Source organism: Thermobia domestica, chromosome 1 (genome assembly GCF_964235325.1).
Source record: "Thermobia domestica chromosome 1, izTheDome1.hap1.1, whole genome shotgun sequence".
NCBI lineage: Eukaryota > Metazoa > Arthropoda > Insecta > Zygentoma > Lepismatidae > Thermobia > Thermobia domestica.
In genome coordinates, this window is record NC_137454.1 from 82799030 (window position 1) to 82811765 (window position 12736).

The following is a 12736-nucleotide window of genomic DNA, read 5'->3' on the forward strand; positions in this document are numbered from 1 at the left end:
TTTAATTTTACGATATAAATAAGTTATGTGGGTAATCTTGTTTATTTTATTAAAACAACTAAGCCATTCAAGTTCTAAGCTCAACTTTTAAAATGTTATGAGATAAACTGAGTTCGCATATAATTTGTCTTCATTTATGTTCATTTGAAATATTTATTACTTTATTTTTTTTAGAACTATTTCCTTCCAGTGAATTAAGTTTTAATTTTGTAATGTAACCAAAATTAATTATTGCAAATACTCTTTTTTTTTGGTTTATTATACAGTACAGTCCTGCAGTGTGTTACTGTTCTTCTAAACTCATAATGTGACTTTAATAACAATAACAATAATATATATATATATATATATATATATATATATATATATATATATATATATATATATATATATATATATATATATATATATATATATATATATAAGTACTAGTAATAGTAATAGGGTAGATATGTTTGTGCTAATTATAGGATAGTTTTATAATTCTCAATTAAATTTCAACATCAAAGTATATAAAGATATATTGAAAATATATACCTAATCTATAAAAATAAAACTGAATGTAACATTGTTTGGCGGGTAAATTGTCCTTGACTGCTGCACCAATTTTGATGAATTTTGGTACATGACTGGATCATGACCTTACGTAGGATATTATCATATTAATTTTGGAGATAGGGTTCTCTAGAGGAGGAAAATGTTCTAGCAATGGAATTACAATATTTACATATTTACTAAAATTTAACGATAATGAGTTCGTTTTGTTTATTAGAATTGCGTAGCAACCAATTTACTTTTTCTCTTTAAACACATTTAAACTTTGTTTCTAGAATTTTAACGCCATTGATTCGCGAATTTTAACTAGAAATATTATAACCGATTGCAATTAGAATTCTCCTTTAAATACGCAACTACAAGATCATTGACTAAGCAAATAATAATGATTAAACTTTTGTGCAGGCGAGTTTGAGAGAAAAGTTGTAAAAAATGGCAAATGCCATTTTGTGTTTATTACTATGAAGATAGCCTTGGAAACACTTCAAGAACAAATAAAAAAGAGTTTATGTGACTCAAGCCGATACTGGGCAAGAGGACAATTGGATCACTATCACTAGACTTTCATTGAAATGCGTATCCTAGAATGGGAAAGAGGGTTAAAATACTTTCTACAAACGTACTCTTCCCATGCGAAGAACGGATATTTCACCTAGTACACATTTTAAAATGGGAATTACTGATTTAACTACCAATAGCTACTTTCTTAATGCATTAACTAAAATTTACTCCTCCCTTCACCTGTCTAGAAATTGTTCAAATGGGATCCTATGAGGATATCCGATTTGACGTGCTCGTACAGAATCGAGGATACCTAAGGCGCGTATTTGTTGTCGAACCATAGCCCTTATAAATCCTCTTGGCTTGGATTCAAGGTCAGACCTTATGCAACGTACAAAATGCGTTGTTCCAGATTCTGCTACAAGACTTCGTAATATCTCTAGGGAAGTTGCACGATAGGTAGTTATTGCTGTCCTCATCTTTCTGCTCTGAGAGAATTCACCCTGAGATTTAGTGTTGTATTTCTAAAAAATACATAGAAATTCATTTATAATTTACATATTAGACTATAAAATTCGATATTTACTAGAAATACACAAAATATTAGCAAGTTAATAAAGAGAGTTTCATTTTCGAGTGACTCTATATGCTGCTTGTTTTAAATCTAATATTAATATCTTACATCTTAACAGTTTTTTATTTGGAAAATCCACCATGTGCGTTGGAATATTGCAATTAAATAATAACTAAATCCTTATCAAAAATTTAATGCAATATAGTATGTTGTATGTATTACAGATATACTGAATTCGTTACTTGTGAATGATTGTTTCTATTAGCTAATGATATAAAATTTGGGATATACATTTGGAGTACAAACAAATTTCTTAATAGGGGAAAGTGGGGTACAGAGAGACAGTAGGTTACAGTGAGACAAGAGCTTTTTTTGATTATTTGTTGCATGAAGCTTGAAATGATGGATGTACAGACATGAGGCTGTTGACCTTCCTCTGTCACCTTAGTAGGCAAATGGTTGACGCGAAGGATACAGGCTGTGAGAGAATTCAGTGATTTTCAATTAAGCAAAGTAAATTTTCTGAATTTCCTTTATGTCTGAAGAAATCAAAGTAAATCAAATAATTGGAGATTAATTTCAGAGCATGAGATACTTTATTATTTGTCGATATTTATCACAATATTGTTAATAGTTAAACTTTTCTGTCGTTACGAGGAAATACGATTAACGTTGATAACATGCTATTGGGGTACAGTGAGACGCTTCCTTCAAACAAAATAAAGATGTGTCCAGAGAAGAAATTATTGGCTGAGAAAAGAGACATCAAGAAAACAACAAAGATGAAACGAGTATAAAATTAAAAGAGATACGTTTTTAAGTATGAAGTCGATCCAAATGTAGAGGAAGAATTGGTCGAATTGTCCTCATCAGATGAAGAAATTGAACTATTACTCGGAATTGACCCAGATGATTTTAAAGACTACCATGAAAACATAAATGAGGATGATTATGTTCTGGTAGAATTTCACTGTAAAAAAGGACATTAATTATGTTGGGAAGGTTTTGAAACTGGATTGTGATATCTGCGAAAAAGTGGGAAAATGTACGGAAATTTTTTCCCAGTTGTTCAAGATATTGCAACTGCAAACGCAAATGACATCAAATTGGAGTTACCATAACCGCTAACACATTGTAAAACTAAACGTCAAATGTCATACTTATCATTTTCTGTTGATTTTCATCTTTTGGATATGCGTTGAACTTCGTAATAGTGAATGAAACATTTAAGTATGTGTATGTCTCATTCTACCCCAATAGTGAGCTACAGTGAGACAAATTGTCATATTTTGTTTATGAATAAGTAAACCAGAGATGATTAACATTAATCCAGAATGACTAATATTGTATGATAGCCTGAACGTCAACTTTTAGTTCAGTTTTTGTTTCATTTTAATATCTTGTATAATTCAAGAGTTATTACCTACGGAAAAAAGTGTCTCACTATACCCCACTTTACCCTATATTGAGTACCATAATTTAGCATATCCTGAAGGAAATTACAAGAAATATTATTTATACAATGTGGTAAGTTTATATAAAAGAATAAATTAATAAACTATCTTAAATAATTAATTGTTACATCTTAGATTTTTTTCAGTATACTTACATACACTAACAACACACATATATATTCACACTTGCGATTTTAGAAGATAAATTATCAGTATTCATTTATACGTGCTTTACTTGCTTAAAGTTAGTAAATTCTTCTACATTACATATTTCTTTTCTTAAACTTTACCATTCTTTAGTGAAAAAAGTAGCTTTAACTTGTATGTATTTTGCTCTACCACCGATAGCTCTACTTGGCGTATACTATTATATAACTAATGTATTTATAATTTGTGGTGGGTATAGATAGAAAAAAAACTAACATGGATAAAGTAGATAGTAAAATGGATAAAGTTTTATATTTATGAAGTGCATATTGTTGTTTACAAAATACTTATTATTTTTATTTACGTTAGGATATAAGTTTATAATAAAAGAAATTCCAGTATTCATATACACCTCGTATTAAAATTAGAACATAACGCACTTGTGTGGTTATTTGAGTATCATATATTTCAAAGTACAAAAAAGAAAAAAAATTACCGAACTTTCGATCGTAAAGAATTATCTTCAGAAAATAAACACAATAGAAAAAGAAAGAAAGAAACAAAAATGACATTCATCATGGATATCTTTACATTGTGTACAAGGGATAATTAAATACCATTAGTATTTTTGCAGATAATGTCTGCAAGTGGGTTTCAGTTGATCACATCACATAAATTTAACAACTTCTTAAGTCAATACCCTTTATAAATAATAATATTGATAATGTACTATAACGTTTTGATACTAGAATCTGGAGACAAATGAAAAGTGCATGTCTAAATGAGCTTCATGAATAATAGACGGTTGAAGAGAAATACCACAAGAGAAATAAATTATCAGCATTGCCTGCTGAAATTTATACTTTAGCTCCTTGATGAAGAGAAAAGAAAAAGGCAGAGAAGCTGAGTGGATATTTTTTTTAATGAAGTAAAATGAAATGTTAAAATTTTTTTATTTATATCATTTCTGGTTGTTGCGAAACTCTTTTTATGCTATGATATAACTGATCACAGGTTATTAAAATATGAAAACTACGTACCCTCACATTTCCTGAGAATGCTTTTCCCCATTTCTCCTTCTTTTGTAGAACATTGGTGAAAGTAAGATTGCCCGATCTCGTAAATTTGTTGGTGAACATCTGTTTTAGAGTAGGATCTGACGAAAGCCTTAACATTTCAATTATTTCAGGTGGTAAAAAGTCCCTGTTTTTGCCAATCAGATCCATGACATTATATCTTACTTTCCCTGTGTAATGCGCTATCATGAATTCATTCTTGTTCACTTGTTTGAGCTGATTACTATCGCACTGTTTAACATAATCTGAAAATGGAGAGAATTATCTCAGTGAAATGGTTCAACACTTGAGAAATAAAAGAACTGTTTTAACTAGAAATCTGAAAAGATTAAGAATAATGTAATAAAATTTAAAATAAATTACTGATCTGAAAACAATGGAAATATGATTTAGCATTTTAGCAAAAGTGCTCATAGTGTACTTTTTAAGTGCTGTTATGTTTTCACTACTTTATAGTAGCGATTCATTTGTTATTCCCATATCGAGATTACTTTCTTTTAACCACGTGCTCTTAATAACAATGAACTTGTTCTAAACTTTGCTATCCTCTAGAATGTAACAACACATTTTGTTTCATAAGAGTGCCAAACTTCTGAGGATGAACTACAATGTGTATAACGAGCGCGTTACATAGCAACACACACTTTGGAATGGAATGGACTCGTCCGAAGAAAAAATAATACAAAAATAATAAAAGGAGTTTAAAAAGTTATAAGAAAGTAATGTAAAAAAGAAAGAGATATATTTCTTTGTAAAAGTAACTTATTATGGTGTCTTTAATAGCTTTAAAATAATGTCTTTAATAGCTTTTACACATTCTAGTACCTTATTATATTTCTTGTATATTATTGTTCTTTTGTTAATACTTCGTTTTATTTTTATACTAGCGTCAATTATCCGCTTCACTGGATTAAAATAAGAAAAATTAGTAATATGTTCCGTTAGTCAGTCACTTTTTACTGAAGCGCTCTCTGATATCGGTCCTTCTGATCACTTTTATACGAGGCGCATCCAGAAAGTAAGTTTCTCACGCGTCCCATAGCTAGGAAACCGTATGTTGCGCGAAGCGACTGCTTGTACGTGAGAGAGTAAGGTCCTAACATGGCGCATGCGCCAGTAGAACTTCTCTGATTCTCTCAGTAGCGTCGTGGCAGTGATTGAAGATTGGCGTTCCTATTCCAGTTTCCGCCGCGTGTGAAGTGCGAGCAGTGATAAGTTTTTCAATGCACAGGGCATATCACCGATTGAAATCCATCTTCAGTTGTATCGTTGCAAAAATGTCAATCCTGTGCGCCTTGCTTTGTGCTCTAGGGTCAGTTGCTTCAACACAAAAGTTCTTGATCAACAGGCACTCCGTGACAGTGGTGTGCAATAAGGAGCGGAAAATCTGCAGAAACTGCTTGCTCATGCGGTTAGGTTCATGGACCTGGCACAGCTGACGATGGATTTCGATTGGTGCTATGCCCTGTGCATTCAAAAACTTTATCACTGCTCGCACTTCACACGCGGCGGGAGCTGGAATAGTAACGTCCATTTTCAACCACTACCACGACACTACTGAGAAAACTAGGGACGTTCCGCTGTCGCATGTGCGATGTTAGGACCACACTCTCACGTACACGCAGTCGCTTCGCGCAACATACGGTTTCCTAGCTATGGGAAGCGTGGGAAACTTACTTTCTGGATGCGCCTCGTATATATACAAAAGTGCATGGCCTGGTATCGAACCAGGGACGCCTCGCACCACAGTCTAGGACTCTTATCTCAGCCACCGTACCTTCAATAATTCTAGTGTTTAATTTACGAATGCTGATAGTAATTTTTCAAATGTAAGATAGCATTTACGATTGAGACTAATGTTATTCACCAATATTCCTTAGAGTATTTATGACTAAAGAATACTACTGTGAAGTCAGAACAAGCTGTAAGTATTTTGATCAAAGTTTTCAAAACTAAACAACCCTATTTCCAGCATCTTAAATTTATGAGTAAAACTTCCATTGACTGCCATTCAACGCAAAACAAAAGAAATTTAAATTCACTCTAGCTTAATAATATGTTAAGAGAGGAATAATTTCCAGTTTTAGTGAAGGTCTAGAATTCATACCCGAAATACTAGAACCTTTGAAAAAATCAAAACCAAAGTAAAAGATTTTCTACTAAATGATGATAGACTAACCTCTAGCGTGCGTGATTTGTTCTAACAATATATAGTATTTGAGAATAACTATTTTTTAAAAAATATATGTTACATCTATGCCATACTTCTATGATTATATTTGTTCACTTATTAGCATTAAATAAGATATTAATTCTTTTGAATCAATTTTTTAACAAAGTATTCTACTTTTGAGTTTATAGCTCTGTATGCCACAAACGTCTTACATTTTTTAAAATTTATTAAAGAATTATTTTAGGATCATTTTATTTTACTTTTCTCTTGATTCTTTTTATATTTTAATTTAATAACTTGGTATGTATTGTTTTTCTTTAGTGATTAAAAAATATTGATTTCCCTTAATTGCTTGGTAGGTAGGTAAATGATTTGAAGAAAAAATGACACAAGTAAAATGATTTACCTGTGATTGTATTTACATCTTCACTACCTAATGTTGCTTTGTCAATTACACTCAGTAATCCTTCTGGTTTACCCATAAGCACATCAACAGTGTCTTTGTTATTGTAGTATTGTAGTCTTTGAATAGGAACTTCTTGTTCTTTATACTCTTCCTGGAATATTAGCAGAAAAACACTCATTACACAAAATGAATAATAATGTAATAATATAGTGCTGATGGACTACTGTAATAATATTTACTTATATATTAAGAGGATACTTATGTAGAGTTTATTGTGCCATTAAAATAAACCAGAATTAGAACCTATAGAAAACTCTCTAAATTTAAACCTAATTCTATCTACATGTACACATTAATGAATATTCATCTAATACAGAATATACCATTTAAACCTTAAGCATAATCTAAAAAATGTACAAACCTTTGTCAATTGCTAATGGTTCTGAAAATAATACTACTGCAAAATTTATGCTCATACATATGTTTTCTTTCTATAATAATTACATTTGAGTTTTTAATAATATTAATCTATTATTTCCTCTTTTACTAGTCAATTGTGATAAATTCTCTAACATACAAAAAGTTGTTATTACCATTTCCCAGGCAAAAACTGTCTGATTGTAATGATATTGCAGCTGTTCGTTTGTTGCGTTTACAAATAATTGTTCCAAGCTGTTGCTACGGAAACTTTCAAAGCCGAAATAATCCATCATTGTTATGCAATATTGTTCTCCGCTGTCAGAAAAGAGAAAAAATACATAGTTATTCAGAGTAGATGACCAATTGAAGAATTTAAATAGCAGTAAAGTAGGAAACAAAGTGAGTATATACCTATTCTTGTGAGAAACACTACATTTGTTATTATATGTGTTGGCTGCATACAATTATAGTAACGTGATCAACAGAGAACCTATTTTTTTTTTTTCAACTAGTAAACATTGTAAGCAAAAGGTAGTATTCACAGCAAAAAACAAAGTATTCTTCTAACCAGCGCTTTCGGAAAACCCTGTTTCCATCTTCAGTCTAGAGAAAATTCGAAGAGGATTTAAAACATGACAGAGAAATGCAGATAGGTGAAAAATGGTTAAAAGGATTTAAAATATGTGAAGCACAAGTCTTCCTGTAGAAAATGAACACATACTAATGGTCACTCACTCGTCACTGTTCACTGTTGTTCACTGCTTTTACTTTACCTTCCAGACAGCGGAAATATGTAGTAAAAAGACTGCTCCAAATCACAATCAAGACTGTTCAAAATGAACAACAGTTAACAGTGACCATTAGAATGTGTTCATTTTTGACAAGAAGACTTGTGCTTCACATATTTTAAATCCTTTTAACCATTATTTTATCATACACATTTCTCTTTCATGTTTTAAATTCTCTTTGAATTGTTTCTAGGCTGAAGAGGAAACAGTTTTCCGAAAGCGCTACTTAGATTTTTTTTTTTTTTTTTTTTTTTTTTTTTGCGGTGAGCAGCAGCCTTTTGCTTACATTTCTTTCTAAACATTATCACCGCTCGTAATACTGTGATACGTAGTAAACATTGTATTTGTAATAATAGTTTTAGTAAAGGTAGTATGATTTCATTTACGCTTAATTATAATAAGCACAGTAAGTTTGTCATATACACACACACAGAGACCACACCGCCACAGAAGGAACGAGGAATGTTTGTAAACTATTTTTAGTGTAAAACTACATATCACTACGTATTTTGCAGTACGTAAAGTGATTTAAATAAATTTAAATTATAAAACATGAATTTCACAAACCAAAGTGATACATAGGATTAATAGAAGTTCCATGATTCCCATTTACAAATAGTTGTCATGCTTATACTTCTCATGAAGTAAATACAATGGAGACCACTTTAAGTTGCTATCCCATAACAAAACAAGGTAATGACATCACTGTAATTTAAAGGAAAAGAAATAGGTACACTTGAGGGAACCTCGTATTAAGCAAACTTTCCTTCTTGATAAATTGCTATTCCCATAAATTGACAAAGCCACTACAAGTCAGTCAAAAAAAAAAAAAAAAAAAAAAAAAAAAAGTACTAGGTATGAATGGAGTTTTTAATAGAGCTCAAGTTTTACAGCAAAGCTTTAGAGTCAAGTCTTGTGGCAAAGACAATCTATAGCGTGCCTAAAACCCGAGTAACTTTTGGTTTTCCTGACACTACTTTTTATATGAACGTCCATGTATCATTCATGTCCATGTGGGTAAAATTCATAGGTACGTGTCTTACTGACACGGACACTTATTTTGAGTTAGTTTGATTTCTAGTTGGCCAGTAAACCGCTATCTTTACAGTTTTGACAAAGAATATTACTGCACATACGCAGATAGAATGCTGAAATAAGGGAAATATGAAAGATGAAAGTAATTACTTTCTCACTTGTAGACTGCTTTCTTTAGTTTTCTTTTATGTTAATATTTTCTGTTTTGTCATTCTTTGTTCATTTACAATACATTTATGAAACACAGAAACAACTCTCACATTGGTAGAGTTTTATGTATAGAACGAATAGATTAAAAGCAAGTATTACTCTAGTTCACTGATCACCAAACCATCGATCGCGAGGAGGTAGTAGCTCGTACGGACATTTTTGGTAGATCGCGTTAACACTCCGGTTGACTAACCTTGATTCCTCTACTGAGCTGACGCTACTGACAGGGAGCACTGACGACAACAACTGCTTGTTTCTCCCGCACAACTACCATGATCAGCCTCATCTCACAGTTGATTGTATACGCGTGGGGTTGTGCATGTTATGTTTTTCGTGTGTATATTAGACATTTGTTAACTTGGATAGATTCATTTCATATTTACTAGAAATGTAAGCTTATATATAGGCAATAAACAAATGTAAGATTTTTTTTTAATGTTGGTAGTTCTTTTGGTTGGTAGCTCACAGTAGGATTTAAAAACGGTACGGTAGCTCAGAAGCTTCACTTTAAAAAAGTTGGTAGTTCTTTTAGTTGGTAACTCACAGTAGGATTTAAAAACGGTACGGTAGCTCAGAAGCTTCACTTTAAAAAAGTTGGTAGTTCTTTTAGTTGGTAACTCACAGTAGGATTTAAAAACGGTACGGTAGCTCAGAAGCTTCACTTTAAAAAAGTTGGTAGTTCTTTTAGTTGGTAACTCACAGTAGGATTTAAAAACGGTACGGTAGCTCAGAAGCTTCACTTTAAAAAAGTTGGTAGTTCTTTTAGTTGGTAACTCACAGTAGGATTTAAAAACGGTATGGTAGCTCAGAAGCTTCACTTTAAAAAAGTTGGTAGTTCTTTTAGTTGGTAACTCACAGTAGGATTTAAAAACGGTATGGTAGCTCAGAAGCTTCACTTTAAAAAAGTTGGTAGTTCTTTTAGTTGGTAACTCACAGTAGGATTTAAAAACGGTATGGTAGCTCAGAAGCTTCACTTTAAAAAAGTTGGTAGTTCTTTTAGTTGGTAACTCACAGTAGGATTTAAAAACGGTATGGTAGCTCAGAAGCTTCACTTTAAAAAAGTTGGTAGTTCTTTTAGTTGGTAACTCACAGTAGAATTTAAAAACGGTATGGTAGCTCAGAAGCTTCACTTTAAAAAAGTTGGTAGTTCTTTTAGTTGGTAACTCACAGTAGGATTTAAAAACGGTACGGTAGCTCAGAAGCTTCACTTTAAAAAAGTTGGTAGTTCTTTTAGTTGGTAACTCACAGTAGGATTTAAAAACGGTATGGTAGCTCAGAAGCTTCACTTTAAAAAAGTTGGTAGTTCTTTTAGTTGGTAACTCACAGTAGGATTTAAAAACGGTATGGTAGCTCAGAAGCTTCACTTTAAAAAAGTTGGTAGTTCTTTTAGTTGGTAACTCACAGTAGGATTTAAAAACGGTACGGTAGCTCAGAAGCTTCACTTTAAAAAAGTTGGTAGTTCTTTTAGTTGGTAACTTACAGTAGGATTTAAAATCGGTACGATAGCTCAGAAGCTTCACTTTAAAAAAGTTGGTAGTTCTTTTAGTTGGTAACTTACAGTAGGATTTAAAATCGGTACGATAGCTCAGAAGCTTCACTTAAAAAAAGTTGGTAGTTCTTTTAGTTGGTAACTTACAGTAGGATTTAAAAACGGTACGATAGCTCAGAAGCTTCGTAAGTTTGGGGACCACTGCTTTAGTGAAATAAACAGATAGAGTTTTCTATACTGAGGAGGAAGCATTGATTTTCAAGCATTCGATTTATACTTTTTTCAGTATTTTTTTTTTTCCTTGTGACGTTCACTTTTTCTTTCTCTTTGATCTTTACACAATGATGTCAAATTTTGTTACTCGATCTTCGTTCAAAATCTCATGACATGACAGCGTAAAATATTGATATTTATCTTTAGATTATTATAAACAGTGTTTGCAAATCACTTAGCAAAGAACCAAATTGTTAAACGGCGTACAACTTTATCTATAATTAAGAACTAGTAGTGTATTAAGGTACTTACAAAATAGCTCTGTTGAAAGACAATTTAGCATTAATGGTGAAAACAATCCACTGAACTAAACGAAAGTAAATGGCGCGAGCTAGAGCATCGGTTGCTTTGATGGCTTGATCTACAGTACGCTTCTTTCGTACAGCAGCTCCTTTCTTTATCAAACAATAATTAGTCAAAGCCCAGGACAGTCTCTTTTCATCAGCTTTCAAGAGAGATGACACTAAAAAATCAAAGGAATAACAATTCTGTTAAAAATTAGCATATGTATTATCTTTATTACAATAAAAAGTTTTAGTTTATTTGGATTTAAGATTATATGAAATCGTATCTGTTTTCTGAGTATGAAGCTTGCAAATAATAATAATAATAATAATAATAATAATAATAATAATAATAATAATAATAATAATAATAATAATAATAATAATAATAATAATAATAAACTATGCAAATTCAAAACTGAAATCGGAGATAGTAGGTCTATAACTTCCGATTGTATAGAGAGATAAAGTGAGAGATTAAACTTATTCTTGAGACACTGAAACCATGTCAGAAAGCCATTTATCACTTAGAGAGATAAGGTCAGAGATAGAAGTTATTCTTGGAACACTGAAACCATGTAACAAAGCCATTTCTCACTTGGAGGGATAAGATCGGAGATTGAATTTATTCTTGGGACACTGAAACCATGTCAGAAAACATTTCTCACCTAGAGGAATAGGGTTGGAGATGAAATGAAACTTATTCTTGGGACACTGAAACCATGTCAGAAAGTCATATCTCACTTAGAAGGATAAGGTCAGAGATGGAACTTATTCTTGAGACACTGAAACCATGTCAGAAAGCCATTTCCCACTTAGAGGGGTAAAGTCAAGATGGAACTTATTCTTGGGACACTGAAACCATGTCAGAAAGCCATTTCTCACTTAGAGGGATATGGTCGAGATGGAACTTATTAGGATACTGAAACCATGTCAGAAAATGATTTCTCGCTATCATTTACCGTTTCTAATCTATGGATTTTAATGTTGAAACCAGAAATGGTAGTCGATTTCTACCCTTTCTATTTTCAATAGATGAATGTAGTCAGAGATGATACATATTTTTGCGATACTAAATCCTCAAGAAAATTCTTCGGTTATCTATTACCTTTTTCTCACTTAGATTTTCAACACTCCCGATGTAAATAGAAGAATAAAGGTCGAGAAAAACAAACTCATTCTTAAGATCCTGAAGCCATATCAAAATGTTTTTCCTCTATGAAAACTAATATTGAAAGCAGAAATGATAGTAGATTTCTTCCACTTTCGGTTTCAGTAAAGAGATTAAGGTAGAAATAGAATATATTCTTGAGACGCGTAATTCACTGGAAGAAACATCTTTTCGCTACTT

At 31.9% G+C, this 12736-nt stretch overlaps 1 protein-coding gene across 9 annotated transcripts in view; it reads right to left on the reverse strand.

The window, feature by feature from the left end:
• The window catches only part of ninaC (STKc_myosinIII_N_like and MYSc_Myo21 domain-containing protein ninaC), a 142314-nt gene that overhangs the window by 31812 nt on the left and 97766 nt on the right, over positions 1 to 12736 (reverse strand). For all 9 annotated transcript variants that reach the window (XM_081760126.1, XM_081760134.1, XM_081760143.1 and 6 more), the window contains 5 exons: positions 11354 to 11564; positions 7480 to 7621; positions 6887 to 7037; positions 4272 to 4552; positions 1297 to 1580 (listed from right to left, as the gene is read on the reverse strand). In XM_081760126.1, coding sequence (XP_081616252.1) covers positions 1297 to 1580; positions 4272 to 4552; positions 6887 to 7037; positions 7480 to 7621; positions 11354 to 11564 — 1069 coding nt within the window. The remainder of the gene's footprint in view (positions 1 to 1296; positions 1581 to 4271; positions 4553 to 6886; positions 7038 to 7479; positions 7622 to 11353; positions 11565 to 12736) is intronic.